This window comes from Kogia breviceps, chromosome 2, assembly GCF_026419965.1.
Source record: "Kogia breviceps isolate mKogBre1 chromosome 2, mKogBre1 haplotype 1, whole genome shotgun sequence".
NCBI classification, from domain to species: domain Eukaryota; kingdom Metazoa; phylum Chordata; class Mammalia; order Artiodactyla; family Physeteridae; genus Kogia; species Kogia breviceps.
This window is the reverse complement of record NC_081311.1, coordinates 122,796,187-122,816,740: the sequence shown is the minus strand read 5'-3', so window position 1 is coordinate 122,816,740 and position 20,554 is coordinate 122,796,187. Positions and strand designations below refer to the sequence as shown.

At 38.8% G+C, this 20,554-nt stretch overlaps 1 protein-coding gene across 38 annotated transcripts in view; it reads left to right on the top strand.

The window, feature by feature from the left end:
- The window catches only part of NEB (nebulin), a 229,531-nt gene that overhangs the window by 203,036 nt on the left and 5,941 nt on the right, over window positions 1–20,554 (top strand). For 6 of the 38 annotated variants that reach the window (XM_067026027.1, XM_067026025.1, XM_067026024.1 and 3 more), the window contains 19 exons: window positions 140–244; window positions 2,278–2,382; window positions 3,817–3,927; window positions 4,339–4,449; window positions 5,029–5,142; window positions 5,670–5,774; window positions 7,768–7,872; window positions 8,394–8,498; window positions 9,148–9,240; window positions 10,286–10,378; window positions 12,391–12,483; window positions 12,983–13,075; window positions 14,056–14,148; window positions 15,822–15,914; window positions 16,899–16,991; window positions 17,531–17,623; window positions 19,199–19,291; window positions 19,584–19,676; window positions 20,006–20,098. In XM_067026027.1, coding sequence (XP_066882128.1) covers window positions 140–244; window positions 2,278–2,382; window positions 3,817–3,927; window positions 4,339–4,449; window positions 5,029–5,142; window positions 5,670–5,774; window positions 7,768–7,872; window positions 8,394–8,498; window positions 9,148–9,240; window positions 10,286–10,378; window positions 12,391–12,483; window positions 12,983–13,075; window positions 14,056–14,148; window positions 15,822–15,914; window positions 16,899–16,991; window positions 17,531–17,623; window positions 19,199–19,291; window positions 19,584–19,676; window positions 20,006–20,098 — 1,884 coding nt within the window. The remainder of the gene's footprint in view (window positions 1–139; window positions 245–2,277; window positions 2,383–3,816; window positions 3,928–4,338; window positions 4,450–5,028; window positions 5,143–5,669; window positions 5,775–7,767; window positions 7,873–8,393; window positions 8,499–9,147; window positions 9,241–10,285; window positions 10,379–12,390; window positions 12,484–12,982; window positions 13,076–14,055; window positions 14,149–15,821; window positions 15,915–16,898; window positions 16,992–17,530; window positions 17,624–19,198; window positions 19,292–19,583; window positions 19,677–20,005; window positions 20,099–20,554) is intronic. The other 32 variants (XM_067025992.1, XM_067025994.1, XM_067025995.1 and 29 more) reach the window with 32 other exon arrangements.

The following is a 20,554-nucleotide window of genomic DNA, read 5'->3' as shown; positions in this document are numbered from 1 at the left end:
TTAACCCCCCTATGTAGTGTTTGCTAATTTTAATTTGGTCTTGGTGCTATTGCTGTGTAAATATCTAATGTAAAGAGGAAAAATAGGAATGCTGAGCAGCTTTGCCATCAAGGTACCTTTTCTGCCACCTTCCCCTCAGTACCAGTACAAGAAGAACTATGAGAAGAGTAAAGGCCACTACCACACAATACCCGACAATCTGGAGCAGCTTCATCTAAAAGAGGCCACAGAATTACAGAGTATAGTAAGTTGACCAAGACTGACTTTTTTCCTGCACATTCTTCTACAACGTCAAAATTTTTCATGGATTCCACCCCTACCCCCCAAGGATGGTAGCTATAGTTGTAGTAACCATTGCTTGAGAAAATACCCAAAGTTATTAGGGGCTTTGAATTTAGCAACATGTTGAAACAAATGTTTATGTTATGAATGATAGCAGTATCAACATACATTGGAGAAATAGTGCATAGACATGCAGTATGTGTTATTCAGGTTACTGACAGGGACTGGTAGCATAAAGCTTACATCACAAGGGAGACAGACCCCTTAGAAAATATTACTAAAGATGATAGGGAGCCTTTGGAGCAGAGGAGTGATACGCTCAGGTCACCACTGAAGTAGTCTCTGGGTGTGGAAGAAACTGCAAAATTTGTAAAATAATTAAGATTCTCAGAGGAAAGAACTTAGAGAAGGAGCTTGCTGCCACATGACCTTCTATATCACAAATGCAACACTATTTAGGTCCCCCATTGGGCATTAACCAAGAGGTCTAAGTTACTAGAAATGCTCTCCTGTCATCTGTAAAGCAGCCTATGATCCTGGGCCTCTCTTTTATTTTATTTTATTTTTGAAAATGTGTTTATTTTATTTAAAAATACCTACATCATCCCTTTTTATTTATTTATTTTTTACTTTTTATTTATTTATTTAACATCTTTATTGGAGTATAACTGCTTTACAATGGTGTGTTAGTTTCTGCTGTATAACAAAGTGAATCAGCTATACATATACATATATCCCCATATCTCCTCCCTCTTGGATCTCCCTCCCTCCCACCCTCCCTATCTCACCCCTCCAGGTGGTCACAAAGCACGGAGCTGATCTCCCTGTGCTATGTGGCTGCTTCCCGCTAGCTATCTATTTTACATTTGGGGTAGTGTATATAAGTCCCTGCCACTCTCTCACTTTGTCCCAGCTTCTCCTTCCCCCTCCCCGTGTCCTCAAGCCCATTCTGTAGTAGGTCTGCATCTTTATTCCCATCTTGCCCCTAGGTTCTTTTGACCATTTATTTTTTCTTCTCTTTTTTTTTAGATTCCATATATGTGTGTTAGCATACGGTATTTGTTTTTCTCTTTCTGACTTACTTCACTCTGTATGAGAGTCTCTAGGTCCATCCACCTCACTACAAATAACTCAGTTTCATTCCTTTTTATGGCTGAGTAATATTCCATCGTATATATGTGCCACATCTTTATCCATTCATCTGTTGACTGGGCCTCTATTTTAATGTGTTGTCACAAGCAAGAGAGCTGAGATTGGGCTTTGCTATCAAGATGCTGTGTGACACAGGCTTCTGTCTCTCTGTCTTTCAATGTCTCCTGTGTAAATTAGGAATATCTATAGGCTCCCCCCATTCCTGGTCACATGTGATGAGGATAAGGAGATTGTATTTGTAAAATAGCCTTGGGGGTCTTTTTGAGAATGACAGGTTTGTTAGTAAGTCAGTCAACAACTAGTCAACTGGATTTCATTTTTATACCAATCTATATTGGCAGCACAGAATATGTGACCAGTTATGACCTCAACTGAGTTATTGATATTTAATTAAAGCTGTATTCATTATCTATTAAATCAAGACCCCACGTCCCTCATAAAAATTCTTATGAAAGAAAAACTGGAGATTTTTATCAGAAACATTGGCTGAGGCTCTGGCTAAAATGTTCACATCTACACACATCAAATCTTGGCCAACCTTATCTATGGGCGGTTTCCCCAGGCACTTTCTTGCCTCAGAGCTTCTCTTAGCTGATTCTTCTGCAGTGATTCCTTTGTCTCCTTGAATTGAACACAAATCCTGACCACGCCTTGCAGACAGTTGTGATGTTCTCCCACCGGGCCAAAACAAAAAGCTACTGGATCTGAATCACAATAGGAAACTGTTTTGAGTGGCAATGAGATACCACCCACTGGACATAATGTATCAATTAAGAATACTATTGCTAAACTGGTGTCTGTCTACAAAGAGAAGACATATCTCATAAAGCTTTTCATAACTAGGTGAAATACAAAGAAAAGTATGAAAAGGAACGAGGAAAGCCCATGTTGGACTTTGAAACACCAACGTACATCACTGCCAAAGAGTCTCAGCAGATGCAGAGTGGGGTAAGTCCTGCATAAACCCACCGCACAGCAAATATACCATCAAGCTGATGAAAACAAGCTCTACCCACAGAAGTATCCAGCCTGTTGTTATCCCAAAGTTGTGGGTGATGGGACTCTTTAAAATGGGATGACTAAAATCTTTTCCATCTCACAAATCCTGTGGCTCCATTATAAAAAGAAATGATCTGAATAGTAAACATTTACCATATATGTTTTATTTCAACTATCCTGTTCATAGAATTAGAACATAGAAAACTGTTCCTAACACTGAAACAAATTATTTTGAACATAACGTAAATGTTTCTTTGAATGAAAAGTTCTCTCTGTGCAGACCTACTGTTGGCTTTGAATTGCTCTTCTCTTAATAGGAAGCCTGCAGTCCCAAAAAAGGAAGACTTTTTTCTTTTAATCAGGATTTTTATCAAAATATCAAGTCAACATGACATATTTCCTATTTTAGAAATGTAAGCAGAGGCATCTAAAATAATTCTTTTAATTTTTAAGCAATAGTAGAGAAGAATGGATCTTATTTTGAATCTTAGAAAGTCTGTTTTCATTGGGAAACAGGCTTATTTTGGATTTCTTTTTGCCTCCCCTCCATGGGCATGTCTCCAACCATAAAGATAAATGGTTTTTAATAAAAGTAACATTTTGGGGAGCTTCCTGTTGTGTAGAATGCCAAATAATGAAAAATTTTGAAGGGTTTCAAACAATTGCTGAATCTGGGTAAAGCAGCTATGGGAGTTCCTTGTACTATTCTTGATACTCATCTATAAATGTAAAATTCTGTCAAAATTAAAAATGACAAAAATCAAGTCCAACATCTATTCCAAGCCTCCCAGAAAGACAGTCTCATCCAGGGATTGGAGAGGAGATGGGGGAGGTCGTGGCCCTTCCTCTCAGCAGTGAGCAAAGCCTGAGAACTTGTCTGTGCTACATTATTCACCTTATCTGTTCAGTGACTTAAAATAATAGTCATGATTATGAAAAAGGCCAAATTTGCATTTGGTGCCCTCAGGTTCCCCTTCCTCTGGGGTGTTTTTGGTTTTTTTCCCCCTTGAGTCACTTCTAATTCAGAAGTAAAATCTTTTGTTGCCTTCGGAAAAAATGTCATCAGGAGAGATGACAGTGGATTGAGAGTCTTGGTGGCACGTGCATCCTTCCACTTTCAGAGGGCCAGCCCCCATCGCAGCGGCAGACAGACGAATGAGAGGCCACCAAAGTTTATCAGCCTCTGAGTTTCCTTGGGCCATTTGCTCTACATAGAGTATTTCCAGAACAATCAGCCATGTTTCAAATGTGTGACCATTAGCAGAACTAAGATCAAGTTAAGAGGCCACACACAGAAGGAAAATGTAATTATTTTCTTCCTAGGATTGAGAAAGAAATTGTAATAAACATTCTTAACTTGTATTTCCTTCCTACTCACTTTAGAAAGAATATAAGAAAGATTATGAAGAGTCCATTAAAGGCAGAAACCTGATTGGCCTGGAGGTCACGCCAGCTTTATTACATGTCAAACATGCAACCAAAATAGCCAGCGAGGTAGTGCCTACTTGGTCTTTTCTTTCCCTCCTGATCCAAATAATTGCACTAATGACACTCATCAACGTGTTCCTTCTACCATTTTCACTACCACCTAACTTTTCTGGTTTCAAGTTGGGTTCACATGTGTTTGGTACTACCCCCTAATCTATTTCCCATGTTAATTCTTCTAATGTTTTAATTGAATACCTAATAAAATGTGCTTACCTCAGCATTCTATTAATTTCTAGTTTCTTATTTGATATTGAATATTAACTGATGAAGCTTATACCCTGCCTTTATTCATATCTTTATTTACTAAACTGTAACTCTTTAAAATTAGAAGGATTTTTTGTTTTGTTTTGGCTCTTCACCAAAGAAGAATAATCCAGGCTTTCTTGTCAGCATTGTTGCTTGTATTTTGTGCCATAGAAAGAGTACAGGAAAGATCTAGAGGAAAGCATCCGTGGGAAGGGTCTCAGTGAAATGGAAGATACGCCCGACATGCTAAGAGCAAAGAACGCCACTCAGATCCTCAATGAGGTGGGCACACAGCCAACTGCATGCACAGAATCAACCCAGCATCTTCTCCTTCTTAGCCAAGTTGCATAAAAAAACCAGAAAGCAATAAAAAGAGAGTTTTTGAATTTCAGATTCCATATTCAACATGATTATTAATCATTAAATAAAATATCTCGATTTTGGATGTGCTGATGTTATAACAGTCTGTTTCTGTAGTGGCTGTTGTAACCTGTTATTTATCTAATATTATTTGATTTAACCTTGATACATTTGTTGTGCCCATTTAAATAAAGGCACCACACTGGAGTGGTGGGCACCTAAGTATAATCCTTTACATACCAAACCAGATTTAAAATGTGCTTTTATACTTCAGTTTTCTAAGTAGAGAATGCTAAGAAGCGTTCCAAAGGAGGCCTGGCATGAGTAGAATAGTTTCCTAAAGTGGTCTGCTGTTGTCACCGCTCCATCCTGCCACAGGGAAAGGTGAAGGTGACATCAGCAATTGAGGTGGCATGTTATGTGGATCTGTATTCACTCTGCACATTTATTACCTAGTCATGAGGTAAGTAACTTTTTTTTTTTTTTTTAATGCTACTATAGAAAGATTATAAGAGAGACCTGGAGCTGGAAGTCAAAGGAAGAGGCCTGAATGCCATGGCCAATGAAACTCCCGACTTCCTCAGAGCCAGGAATGCTACAGATATTGCCAGTCAGGTCAGTGTTACTGTTCCATGTCAGTCTTTCAACAAAAAAAGTAGCTGTGATTACAAGAACACAGTGTTGTCCTTCTGTTGTCTTACTTGTTGATCAATTACAGTTAAACACATACAGTGGCATCCCTAAATATCCACATGGTGGAACCCATTCTCATGAAAGGATCAGGGGCCCTTTGCCAGGGCTGCTTTCATCTGTCCTTCTCCTAGCTCTTCTGTAAACAATTGATGCCTTACTATCTGTTGATTATCTCTCTCCTTCTGCGGCTCCCATACCCTACCCAACACCACCCTGCCCCCGCCCTTAACTAGATAGTAAGCCTTTCAACAGCTAGGACTCAACCTTTCTTTCTGAATCTCACTCTTTAGCATAAAGCTATAGACACAAAAGGAAAAAAATAGGAAAAAATTGGCTAACAAATGAACGAATCCTTTTGGATAAGAAATGTTAATCACTTCTTAGTCAAACTAAGCCAACAAATGTGCACATTGTAAACATTTACCCAACTATTGGATGTCCTTTTGCAGATTAAGTATAAGCAATCAGCAGAAATGGAAAAAGCCAATTTTACTTCTGTGATTGATACTCCGGAGATCATTCATGCCCAACAAGTCAAGAACCTTTCAAGCCAGGTAAGGATATTCATCAGAATATCACTTATTGACCCCAATCATGAAGAACAAGTCTTTCCATTAATACCAAAGAAGATACTTTCAAATCACAATTTTTCCCAGTGAAAAAGAAGGGGTTCGTCTATGATGCAAGTTTGAGTTAGAGTTGAGATCTCCGTATCAGAATTAAAATAGAGGAGGGAATTTTAAGGTACTGAAGAACTCTTACATGGTACCACCCATAATTTTTTAAAATTTATTTTTCCAGTTTTATTGAGATAAAATTGACATATATGACTGTATACGTTTCAAATGTACAGTGTAATGGTTTGGCTTATATTTACTGTGAAATGATTGCTTCCATAAATTTAGATAGCATCCATCATCTCATAGAGATACAGTAAAAAGAGAAAGCAAAACAAAAAGAAAAAAATTTTTCCCCGTGATGTGAACTCTGGATTTACTCTCTTAACACCTTCCACATATAACAGAGCTGTGTTCACTGTAGTCGTTGTCATGCTGTACACGACATTCCTAGTACTTATTTATCTTATAACTAGAAGTTTGTCACTTTTGACCAGCTTTCTCCAGTTCCACCTCACCCTCATGAGTCTCCCGCCTCTGGTAACCGCAAATCTGATCACCTTTTATAGGCATTTGTTTTGATTTTAGATTCAATAATATGTGAGATCATACAGTATTTGTCTTTCTCTGTCTGACTTATCTCACTTAATGTAATGCCCTCAAGGTCCACCCATGTTGTCGCAAATGGCAGGATTTTCTCAGTTTTTATTCTGTTGTACATATATACCACAACTTTTTTATCCATCATCTGTTGATGGACACTTATGTTGTTTCCATGTCTTGGCTATTGTAAATAATGCTGTTATGAACATGAAAGTGAGGGTATCTTTTCAAGTTAGTGTTTTCGAATCCTTTGGATATATTCCTAGAAGTGGAATTTCTGGATCATATGTTAGTTCTGTTTTTAATTTTTTGTGGATCCTCTATACTGTTTTCCATAGTGTCAACATCAGTTGACAATCCCACCAACAGTGCGCTTTTCTCCACATCCTCACCAGCATTTATCTCTTGTCTTTTCGATGATGGCCATTCTAACAGGCATGAGTTACTACCTGTAATTAAAGAATCAGTCTCATAATGTGGATGTAAAATTTGTGTGCAAATCTGGAAGAAACAAAGTAGACCGCCCACATTTGGATTATCAATTTTTTTTTAAATAAGGTTGAGATTATGTCATCAATGCTAACCGCACAATCTAACCCTGATTCCTCTTATGATGGGTAACTCTCCATCTTCCTACAAATAGAGAGATAAAGAAAAGTAAGATGTCCTTCATACACCAGGATATACCTTCATTTGTTTTAATCTTCACTGCTGATCAGGAATCTGCAATTTACTTGAGTAGCCCCAAATTAGAATTTTTGCTTGTCTCCTAATCAGTGAGTTCTAAAGCAGTAGTTGCCTGACCTGACTATACTTCCTAAACACCTGGGAATGTAGATTTCCTGGTCCCACCCTGGGAGCTCTGGCCAGGAGCCTGGACCACACATGCTCACTGCTCAGCGAAAATATCCTTGGTCACCAACCAAGGACTGGCATTCAGGAGGCCTTGCTGATGGCTCTTAACCCTCCTGCTTTTCTCCACCTGCCTGTTGAGTAGTCTGGCTCCATCCAGTTCACTGTAGACATCCCCAAGTCCCTCCTAGGAACCCCAGGGGCTGTCAACCTCCCTCATGTGGACCAGTCCACAGGGGCCCAGCTTTGCCATGACAATGGGACCTATTAAATGCCTGGGCTCAGTTCTCCTGGAAAGAAAAGGTGTGGCACTCACTGACCCAGAGGGCTCTGTTTTATAACTCCGTAACATCCTTAAATAGTCAAAAAAATATAAAGGACTTCCCCTCTGCTGAGCAGGAAGGGCTGTTTTAGGTCCCATTGGCCCATATCCCTGTGTTATTCCCTATCCTTATTTCTTGGAATCTATTTCCAGAAAAAGTACAAGGAAGATGCAGAGAAATGCATGTCATATTATGAGACTGTTTTGGACACACCAGAGATGCAGAGGATCCGGGAGAACCAAAAGAACTTCAGCCTTGTGAGTTTTTATTGAATCTAAGACACAGCTGACTGGTACCTGGGATGGAGCGGGGCAAGAAGGATGCCTCTGGGCACACATGCCTGCGTATCTACCTGCAGCAGCCCTCCACACCTCCCACCCCCCGCCCGGGAGCTGTGTGCTCCTGTCTCCTCTGGACTCACCTTATATCTCAATCCCAACTCATAGCATGAAAGACCCATCTCTCACTTTGTTGGTGGTTTCCTGTCACTGAATATGAACTATCACCATCTTCCATTGGTGGTGACATCTTTTTCAAAATTAATTCTAGGAAACAGACATATATATATATATTTTAAAACTAGTTTTAGGGCTTTAAAAATTTAGTTTCTTCACAAAATTCTTATTAAAGAAATTCCCGTTGGCTATGTGACTATGATTATTATAGCGTAGAAATTTTTTTTAAATATAAGATTTTAACTTCCTTTACACAATATAGAACAATACAATATATAAAACAATGTCAAAATCTTACCAAGATGTTTGCTCTTTTTTCATAGCTTCAATACCAGTGTGACCTTAAAAACAGTAAAGGAAAAATTACAGTTGTTCAAGACACGCCAGAAATACTGCGTGTTAAAGAAAATCAAAAGAATTTCAGCTCGGTATATTTACTATTTATTTTCCATTTAATGCTAACCTAATAATATCAGGATCCTCTTTAAAAATATACTAGCCGTACGTTGATTCAGACAATTAACATCTAACCTCCTCTGTTAATGCTAGCAGTTATTTGTTAAAATTCCCCATATTTTGCTCTAAAATCATCACACCAGAGACCATTTGAAATAACAACTTAAATCTGCTAACAAAGGAGATTTTCTTTCTTTTTAACTTTTTTAATCCCAGAGCAGTAACATGTGTTGTCTTGCTCCAGAAGATGGATTTCTTTCTGACACTGTGATTTATTATCCTTTCCCAAAATAACTGACTGACTTTGTATTTCTTTAATGGATTTTGTGTTTCACATGGGAGGGTTTTTTAATCAACATTTTCTGGTTTTTCTCATCATGTATTAATACAGTACGGTAATCTTAAAAGAAATCTCAAGATCTGGAAATTGAGATGTGTGTTGTATACATGGTTTGAGTTATTGATGCTGATGCAGAAGACAGTCCAGATACTCCAGCACTTGCCTAAGAACATTCTCTAGTGTCTTCTGTTTTCACAGAATCCAAGTTTCCTAGTCTTTCTTCAGGAATTGCTGGGTTTTCCTTTCTTCTGTGTAACACTGTCCTGATTCTGAATGCTCAGGTTTTATATAAAGAAGATGTCTCACCAGGAACGGCTATTGGAAAGACACCTGAGATGATGAGAGTGAAGCAAACCCAGGACCATATTAGCTCGGTAAAGACAGCCACTGGGGACTCACTTTCAAAATTTTCTGCTCGCCTTTGAAGATTTACACTGATGTCTGAGCTGCACTCATGACTTTTGTCACCAGAAGCAGCTTAAGTTGCTAAAATAAGGGTCATCTCATAATGCAGTGCCGAGGCAGTTTTCATGAGGGCTGGTTAGATATAAAAAATGGAGAGGCCTGTGTCAAAGCAAACCAGAGCTGGACAGTAGTTTAAGCAGTTAAAACAACAACAAAAAAGATTTTTATTCAGGACAATTGTGATATAGGGGAAAAGAGATCTCAGTATAGAGCTGAGCTCAATTCTGAATACAGCAAAGGAAAGGAGGGATTTATGGGGGCGGGGATGGATGGACAGGGATGGGGGATGGGGAGGTCGGGGTGTGGGGAAAGTATCAGTGGATGGAAAATTACTCAGAAGAAAACATCGGGGGTAAATGGGGGATTCTGCCTAAACCGACCTACCAGGATTTTTGCTGGAGGCAGGTCAAGGTGATCAGACTTCTCCTGGGGGGTTGGGGGCAGAGGGCATTAAGGAATTTGATCAGGTGTCAAGGATGATGAGACATCCAGGGTGGGGGATTTTGGCTAAACTGACTTAGCAGGATTCTGGCTAAAATTGGGAGGTGCAGAGATGGTCTCGGAAGTCCGAAGCTCAAGGCCTAGTTGGGAAGAAGGTTCAGAGGAGCCTGACTCAAGTTTGGTCAAGAAGAGACTCCTTGTCACCTGTAAAAAGTAGCAGTTGTGAGAGTCAGAGACTGGCTCTTCCTGGGTGTGTATCCATCCTGGGCCAATGAACTGTGGCTGTAAGACATGGGAGACACCAGGGAAGAGAAAGGGCTTCAGTCTAAGTGTGGACCCCACCCCAAAGAGACCAGAGAGAGCCCAAATGTCCGTGTCCTTGACACGGACCCAGTATCAGCATGTGGCCCCCTTCCCCCTAAGTGTAGGTTTTGTGCTGTTTAAACTGCGACTTCGCACATCGCGGGGCTACTAATCAAACGCATGCACACGTTCCCACTTTTACACCTGCAGGTGAAGTATAAGGAGGCGGTTGGACAAGGAACCCCCATCCCAGACCTGCCTGAAGTGAAGCGCGTCAAGGAGACACAGAAGCACATCAGCTCGGTAACGCGCCCCCGGCCCCTCCCCCATGCTCTGCCCTCCCCCCCGCCGGCTGGCTTGTCTCACCCCGTCTCCCTTCTGCTGGGCTTCCCAAGCCCGGCGATGGCGCGAACCCTCCCTGCCCTGTGAGGGGCAGTGCGGTTTGTAAAAGCAGAAGAGGAAACTGTCTTTACGTAATCTAGGAGTACAAGGCACTAGGCTTCATGATTGTTCATTATACCTGCAGTTTCTAAAGCAAAATGTGCCGCCTGTAGTAATAAGTTTATTGGGATGATCTCAAGGTAGTTAACCAAAAGCATATACATATAACCATAAAAGTAATAGAAAAGAAATATGTATACATGCATGGATAACCTCAGGGCATTCTTCACGGTCCAGAAGACCCCAGGCAGCCTAGCGACGTCTCCGCGGCCACCTCCCCTCCCTTGCCCTGTATCCTCTGCTCTCTCCTTGTAAATACAGCGCGTGTTCAAGGCGCTGGCTGTCATCTACCCACAAGGGTATGTTATACCTTAACCCTGTCCTCTCACAGGACTCGCAGGCACCTGTGCGCAGTGTGTGTCTTGGGGGAGGTGGGATTCTCCCACACCTGAAATACCAGGTTCGGCACACATTTCTCCCGACCTTCTGTCCAGCTAGCCCCGTCTCTGCCCACCCCCACCCCCACCCCGTCCCCCCTCCCACAGCGCGCACGCGCACCGCCCTTCCATCCGTAAGCAGTTTCTAAGCAATTGCTGGCTACTGGCAAAAGATTGTGTGAAGTTTGGGAAATAGTTGATGGCCAATAAAAGGTGCGGATCTTGGTTTCAGAGATCCGCTTGGCCCCTGGAGGCCTGAACTCTCATTTAATTTCCATTAGAAGATAGTTGCTATTTCTCTTGCAAGTCGTCTGCATTATTTAGACGTCATTCCCTTCGCATTCCCTGCTTATACTCTGGCTCCCAGTGGTACAGACTGCATTTAGAATTACATGTCCACTAATCCAGGAAAACGAGCCCCCATCTCCTTTGCTGCTTCTGACTGCAACTTCTTGCCTTTCTCTGATTTTGTTTTGTTCTGTGGTCCACGATCTGTTCCGTTGCCTTGCCCAGTAAAGAAATACAACTTTGTACCAAGATGGTAGATATTTAAAGATCCCGAAAAGTTTCCTAGCAAAGAAAAGATATCAACACTAGTTTGTCAGTGATTTTAGGAATTAATCTGTGAAAAAAACCCCTAGGATTTCTGTTGCTCCCCAGCGTGTGCTCTAGTGCAACATAGAATCCAGCCATTTAAAAAGAATTCATTCCTTCCTTTAGACTGAAAATGCTTAACATTGGGTAGGAGGGAGGAATGGAAGAAGCTAAGAGGCTCTGGAAGCTCCTTACTTGTTTAATTAACATTTACAGTCCTTTGACATTACCCAGAACAAATAGGGACTTTTCCCTGTTGAAAAACACTAATTGGCAAGATCCAGCAATCATCAGTAAAAATTTCAGAGAAAAATGCTCTTCCTGGAAAAATAAACTGTTTAAGTCTCCTTGCATTAAGGGTACCTGCAGATTAAAGGCCAGCTAGGAATTTTCAAAAGAAAATACAAAACAAACAGAAAATTCTCAACAAGTGTTAAGGAATAGTAGAGGATCACATGATTAGAAAAATCTAAGCCAAGCCACCTATTTATTGAAGTACAAATCTATCGTGGACCCACTATATCCAAGGGACTAATACTAGATGTTATGAAATGGTTAGACTTTTTTCATTGTTAAATTCATTAGCACTATTTAATGCATTTTAGGAATGTACTAAATGTTGACTACAGAAAATGCATAATTTTAGTACAGTCTACAAGGTAGTAAAATTACTTTTGAAGAGAGAACATAGATATTTGTGTCATTTCCGTCCTTATTCCCTAAGTGTCATGTTTGAAGGCTAGATTGCTTTTATGAGTTTCCACCAAATAGCCCGCACATAGCTGTAATCCAAAGGACTCGTGGTCATTTTACTTTTTTAGATGTTCTAATTATCTTCTACAGGTTTTGTACAAAGAAAACTTGGGAACAGGCATTCCAACCCCTGTCACTCCAGAGATTGAGAGAGTCAAACGCAATCAAGAGAACTTTAGCTCGGTATTTACAAATATATCAAATAAGATACTTGATTTCCCATTAAAAAATTACCAGAATAACCCATCATCCTTTTTTAAAAAGCAACATCTTAACACCAATTTTGTGCGTGTCCGTGTGTGTACGTGTGTTCCACCTGACCAAGACCATCTGGACTTACACGGAATGACTCAGTTTTCTGATGGTATTTTAACACTTTTGGCGACTGACAAGTATGAGCACTTAGATCTGAAATACTATAAATAGAATTAACATAAGATTCCTCATCATTCTACTCATATGCTATAACTCAACGCTTTCTGTGGTACCTTTTCATGCCCAGAATTAGCATTGTAGAGCTTATCCTTAAAATGTGAAGTAAAAAATAAAAGCAGCATCCTTACTAAATATTACTCACGAAAAAACTCCCTCCTCACACCCACCCCCTGCCCCCCATCTTCTCTCTTCCTTAATCTTTGTGCTTGTTTTGAATGTCTTTTGGGTACTTTCTTGTATCTCACAGGTTTTGTACAAAGAAAATCTGGGGAAAGGAACCCCAACCCCTGTTACTCCAGAGATGGAGAGAGTCAAACGCAATCAAGAGAACTTTAGCTCGGTATTTCTTAGGGGCCAAAAAATAAAATCCCTTAATTTTTATTTAAAATAATATTTTTAACACATTACCAATATATAATTTTCTTCCTGTAAAAATACTAAATTCATATAATGAAAATAATGATACCAAATATTACCTCAGTTTTCAACCCAAACCTAATTTAGTATTTATTTTAGTTCTGCTGTGAAATTTTAACTATGTTTTTCCTAAAACGTAGCTATTGATCACGTTCCTTAAAAACCTGTAATACTTAGTGTTTCCTTCCTCAAATTCCCCTTGAATAACAGTAGGTGTTTCTAACCGGTGTGGCACAAGTCAAAAGTAAAATCTAACATGCCTCTGAAAGGATAATGTTAGCTAGAATTTTATTTGTATTTATTGTGGCTCTGTTTGATATATTTTGTTTGCAGCTCTTCTTAAAAGAATGTGATTCTTGAACATTTTCATTCCAAAGACAACACAGCAATTCACAGTAACTCAGAAATAGATTTACTTGGCTCAGCTATTTCTGGTATATCACAAGAGAGATAAATGAGCTTTCCTCGGAATAGTTGCAGGATCACTGAAAGCTAATATTTATTTAGCTTTTAATACTTATTTTATCCCCCCAACCCCCCACCCTTTTTTTGGTTCCCTAATTTAGAGTTACCAACAACTCACGAGGCATGTAAATTTGTTAACTTGAGTAGTCTCTGATAAGGCTTAGTCCTTGTCTTTGAGAGAAGGCCTATATAAGTGGCTGACTCCTGCAGCCTGGCAGCTCTGTCGCTATTAATGCCTCTTACAGACAGACCTCATACTGTGTGTGATGAAACGGCCAAAGGTGATCTGTACTTGTTCTATTTCTTAAAGTTATTTAGGCCAATTTTATGTCATTATGAAAACAAACAAGCAAAAATACTTTTAGAACCTATTTTAAAAGCTAAGTCTTCCTGAACAATGGCTCCAGGCTGATTTGATTGTTGATTTTGTGCACACAGATTCTGTACAAAGAGAACTTGAGCAAGGGGACTCCCCTCCCTGTCACTCCCGAGATGGAGCGGGTCAAGCACAACCAGGAGAACTTTAGCTCGGTATTTGGGAGAAAGCTCTTTTAACTCGTATTAAAAAAAATGACAAATACCTTTTTATAAAACAAAACTTGTTAGTCCCTTTAATCAGTTTAACACATTTTTCTTAAAAAAAAAAAATCTCATCAACTAAATTTTTGTTTTCCAGATCTTTTACTCACCATTTGATTCTAACATTTTATACTTCCTATAATAGTCCCTTAAAACTTTTCATTGATTCCTTTCCTTCCCTTTTCACGTTTTATGGGACTTCTGAAGTTAATTGATGTCCAAAACCCCCAAACACTATAGCTTTATTTACTTGGGAATATTTTTATTTGATTTAGCTGTGTTAGCATTGAAAGAAAAGACACAGGACTTGAGGCCATGTGTAGAAATAGTGGCCCTTGCTGGGGACAAGGTTTATAGGTCCTATCTGGATAAACAGAGCACCAAGAAAGAAAATCACTCAGTATTGGAACCCAAAACAATCTTATCTTGATACTTGTTCTAAACAAGCCATTCCATGAATAGAAATCCAGATCTTCTGATCTTTTAAAAAATATACAAATTAGATCATGCGTCTATATTTAATATTTTTTATTAATATTTTTGTTGCTAAAAAACTCTATACTACGCAATAGTCTGTGAAACTTTTACATAAGGATCTTAGATTTACTTATGCCTGAGACGGAGAATCAAATGTCATTAGGAAAATTTAGCTGGATTTCTTTTTGGGGGGTGGGGGGTAGGTAGAGCGAGTTTTGATCCAAAATGTTTTTTAATTGTCCATTTAAATATTTTCTGAAAGTTTGATTCTTTCACACAATTAAGTAACTTTCTTTGGTCCCACTGTCGTTTTGTTTTGTTTTTAATTACTATTCACTAACAAGCTTTCGATTTTATTAAATTTTCGGTATAAATTGGTATTATTTTCGGAATGTTATATTCACTGTTTTCCCTATAGGTTTATATTATTATTATTATTCCTTCTTTTGGAAAGGTTTACATTAATTTTCAAAACTATTTAAAAATCATTTTCTTCTGTATTAGAGTAAGTATATTATTGTTCATATCTATTTGAGATATTAATGATCCTGATGATCCTGGACAGTTTCTTTCTTTTAAGTAACCATTTGTGTTTTTACATAGGTTGCATTTAGGCAATTTTTATCCAGTGGTGCATAGAGTCTTTAAGATTCTATGGAAGATAAACAGTGCTATGTATCTAATTAGACTTGACCACCTCTATAACTTGAATTTACCCAACAAAGACCAATTTCCTATATTGCATAGATTTGACCTAGGGTTTAAAATATCTGTTATTCTGTAAAACACATGTTCTGTGTAGGGAAAATAAATATTTGCCCATCTAATTAAAAAATAACCTTTCTATTGTACACTAAGCATTTTAGTAATTTTATTAAATTAGATTTTTTTTTCTTAATTCCTAACACGGAAAACCAACATTTAATATATGAGTTAGCTGAAAAGTTGAACATCAAATACACTGGCACTTTAGCCAAGGAAATATGGAGCATGTTTTCATCCAGATCTGTGCTTGAAAAAAGACTGACTTGGTGAATTTGTCTTTCCTGTTTGACGTCTGTGTCTCATAGTACGTTCCTTACACGATAGATGAAAGGGCTATTTTTGACTGCTCGTGTTTTTTCTGGATGCTTTCTTGTATCGTACAGGTGTTGTATAAAGAAAACATCGGGAAAGGGATTCCAGTTCCCATCACTCCAGAGATGGAGAGAGTCAAACACAATCAAGAAAACTTTAGTTCGGTATTTAAAAAGCAAACAAACAAAAACCCTTTAACTAATTTTAAACCATTTTTAAAAAAGATTAATGGCTATATTTTAAAACCTAATCAACTTATCCCAGTAAAAACTTTTGACACGTCTTGTGTCTTGTTTGCAACTTAATGCTGCCATTTCCCATGAATCAGTTTCCCCATTTTGGTTAAACATTAACATCACTTAAAAAATGTTCAATATGATATTCCAGCCTTTAAAAACATAGCATTCCCAGTCTCTAGGCACCCACATTATCCTGCTTTGGCAACTTTCATTTGAACGTAAAGCTTACAAAAATTTATTCTGCAAATAAGTTTAAACTGTTGGCTTCATTTCCTATTCTAACCTTCTTGGTCTCTACTGGTATTTGTATAGCTATTTTCAGGGTTGTTTTTTTTTGTTTGTTTGTTTGTTTTTAGCATTTTGTCACTGTTCTCCATTTAAATATAATTAATTCTTCCCAATATGTTCACCTAAACTAAAAATTAAATACCTTGACTTCTTTTGAAAATCAACAAAAGAAGACTTGTGTGTATGCATCTTCATATATGCAATGTTTATAAAACCTAAATATCCTTATGTGGTTTATTAATAACATTTCCAAATCAAAATAACTTCCTTGGTTCTCCTTCTGTCTCTGCCCTTTCTTTTTTTCCCCAACCTCACAACAAGCTGGGGGGGCACAGCTCATCATTCCCTTCCATGGTGCTCTCCTTTGCTCAGTGATGCAGAGACTAGTTCAACAAAACAGTAAAATTCTCCTTTCACATTTCTTAGTTTCCCTGCTCCTTCCTGCATTCCTTTGCTTTTAAGGATGTCTTTAGGCTCCTACAGGTTGGATCTAGAAGCTTCTGGTATTTCCCTTCCTCTAACTTGTTCTCTTCCTCTTTGTCCTTCAACTCCCAACTGCTCTGCAAGAAGGGGAGAGTGGTTGATTGCTCTTTTTGTTCTGGATGCTTTCCTATCACACAGGTGCTATACAAAGAAAACCTGGGCACAGGAATCCCAATCTCCATCACTCCAGAGATGCAGAGAGTCAAACTCAATCAAGAGAACCTTAGCTCGGTATTTTGGAAAGAAAGGGAAAATAGATGCCATTTAACCTCATAATTAAATTGATTCTTAACATTTATTATTCTTTTAAATCCACTTCCCTTCCTTTGCTTCTAACATACCTCACTTAGCAAAAGGACATACTTTCACATTTCTGTGGTACTACTATGGATTTTTCTTTCAAGTTAATTTTGATTTCTGTTCCATCTGGCATTTAAAAAAATATTTTTTGAAACCCTTTTTCTTTTAGTTTGCTTGGATAACAACACAACCAAGTTCTAACAATCTCAAATCCCCACGTGACTGTTTGGGAGGATAACTCCAGTCTTTCCCCAGCAACTAAGGGCCCTGCTACCCCAGATGGAGTCAGTTTCCTAATCCCAAGAGTGGCTGTCATAAAATTTTTTTGTGGCATCTTGTCAGCATATAACTCCTGGCTCCTCGGACTACTGTGTCATTTGATAACAAGGAAGTTGAACTGACCCTTAAAATCTCACAACAAATGTAATGTTACTTATGGTTGTTTTTCTCAATGCTTTCTCATCACACAGGTGTTATACAAAGACAACATGGGCAAGGGAACCCCTTTACCTGTCACTCCAGAGATGGAGAGAGTCAAACACAATCAAGAAAATATTAGCTCGGTACTTTGGCAAGAAAAAAAAAAAAACTACTTCTTTAATGATTTTAAAATAATACATATTAATCCTACTTTTTAAAGACAACTGAAATTTTGTGAATTCTTAATCACATGTATCCTTCTTCCCTTTAGAGCTACTCCTAGACTTAATCCCATGATAACAAGGTTGCGTTAATCCGTATTTTAAAGTTCTAATATCAGAAAGTAACAGATTTTCCAATAAATCATCCTTTTGCTCCTCTCTCCCCAAACTTACTCTCTATCCATTACCCCGAAGGTCTCTTTGGTCTACGTACTTGTGAAATTTGGGGAGTGGCGTAGTAGGTGTGACAGGGCTCTTTCTAGACATTGGAGTTGTGATTTTGTTGTCTTTTTGCACCTGACTTTAGTTCTAATTTACCCTGCCAGATTTGGACAAAGAGACCTTGGGGAAAAATAACCCCTAATCCTCTCCTTCAGGGATAACGACATAAATTAAGATCCAGTAGTGGTTTTGGCAAATGAACGTCAATTTACTTAAAAATGAAAGTGTCACTTGAACTGTTTTTTGTTTTACCAATTTTAGTTCTTTGTTCTTTTGTATTTGTCATGGTCTTCAGCTGCTAATTTTAGTAAGCCATTTTCTGTAAGCCTGCGCTCTGTGATATTTTATACGTTTATAGATTGCCGGGGGATTGGGGTTTGTGTGGGGACGTTAGCATACGTAGTGAAGCGCCAGCGGCCCTCCACATCTACGCTGTCTGCAGGTTCCTCGGATACTGGAACGCAGGACTCCTGAGACTAGTGTGCATCAGAATCACCGGGAAGCCCACAGTCTCTCATTCTGTAGATCTGGTGTGGGCCAGAAAGTTTGCATTTCCAGCAAGGTCTCATGCTGACCTTGCTATCCAGGGACCTCAACTTTGAGAACCACTTCTTTGACAGAATTCTTCCTCTTGAATGCCATATCCCAAAACTCCTGTGACCCCAAGAATGACACTGAGGTGACAGCGAGGCTGGGAATTTATCATGATGTTTCCTATTGACTTACCATGATAGTGATCTAATCGCTGAAAACATTTTTCCTTACTACATATGATGACGTACTGAACTAAAGCAAGAGGCAGAGCACAGATGATAGCAAGGATACATTTTCCTGATGTGTCTATGTTGAGTTCAAGTGTGGCAAAAGGGTCCAGTCTCCCTCTGCTATTTAGGGAGCAGCCTCCACCTTCTCAGTGTTATTCAAGCACATGCCCCTAAGTCCTGTGAGATGACCTGTCAGGAGCTTGACATGCGTAAATTAGTGGGAGAGTGAAGGCAGTTTCCCATCCCTGCCCCACATCCCAGAACTAGGCACAAAAACTGCGGTTTTGTCTTGCAGGCTGTAAGGATTTCAGGGCAGGGTCCTACCTAGAAATGTGTGTCTTGCTGTAGCTACATCAACTTGTTTTGGAAATGTATTTCTTTCCATCTAACCTTATTGCCCAAATGGTTTAGCACCCTGAGCCTCCTAACAAATGATCTGTTCTGTTTAATCTTTTGGTAACTGTAATTCTTTTTTTCTTTTTGGCTTTTTGGATCCATTGGACTCATGTAGGTTTTGTACAAAGAAAATGTGGGGAAAGGCACCCCAATCCTTGTCACTCCAGAGATGCAGAGAGTCAAACGCAATCAAGAGAACATTAGCTCGGTATTGTCTTGAGAAATGAAAAGTGCTTTTAATTTTGCAAAGTAACCCGTGCCGTTTGACCTGCTCCTAACTCCATCCCAGGTTAAAACAAACAAAATGCCAGCTTTTCAGAATCTCCCCTAAATGATATACATTTACTGTTGCCATTAACTGTTTTTTAAGCTTTCTTCTAGAGTTGTACTCACTAATAGTAACAGATTAAACCTGGAGTTTTCTCCCCCAAACTGCATTATATTGAATAGCCTGAATACTGCCTCCAAGTGATTTTCAGGTCCACCTTTGTATCTCACAGGTGTTATACAAAGAGAACCTGGGGAAAGCCACCCCCGCACTCTTTACTCCCGAGATGGAAAGAGTCAAACGCAATCAAGAAAACTTTAGCTCGGTATTTGAGAGAGGAAAAAAGAAATGGTGACACTTTTAACAAGCCTGGCAAACATGGTTATACCACTAATCTATCTCACAGTTTCCCCAAAACTTTTATCTTTTAAAATTCTTCTTTACCTACTTAAAAATGACATACCAACCCCACCGGCTCACCTGATTTACCTCTTCCTTCACTTTTTGCTTTCTACAATAACATGTTAATGGCTTTCTCTTCTTGAGGTGTTTTTATAGAGTGTGACATAACTGAGCCGTAACAACAGCTCGATGATGGTTTTCAGAACTGGGTTTCTCCTCTCTGATCTCTGGATGCTCTCTTGGTTCCTCTAGGTATTGTACAAAGAGAATATGAGAAAAGCAACTCCGACACCAGTCACTCCAGAGATGGAGAGAGCTAAGCGCAACCAAGAAAACATTAGCTCGGTATTTTCTAGGACTAAAGAAGGAGTAGTGCAACAACTTGGAAAATAACATTTTAACATCATAAAAAAGTGTCTTTCTCATTCAACTGAAAAACACACTAAAACGAAGAGAGAGAGAAATGCAACATCTTGGAAAATAACATTTTAACACCATAAAAATGTGCATTTTTTTTATTCAACTGAAAATTCACACTAAACATAACTGTGCTTTTAAATTCCAAATGATTGTACTAAGACATAACAAGTTAATTGCCAGTGTTTCCAATTCCCTTTTACTTTACTCTGAGGTAGTCTTATGTAACCAAGTGTAACAAATTGACTTCCTAACATACTCAATCTTCAGCAATACTCTGTTAAGATACTTTATGAAACAGGTAATACTCTGAAATGGATGCCTTCTCTGGCTTTGATATTTTGGGTTTTTCATTTCTGAGACTCTGTATTAGCATATTGGTTT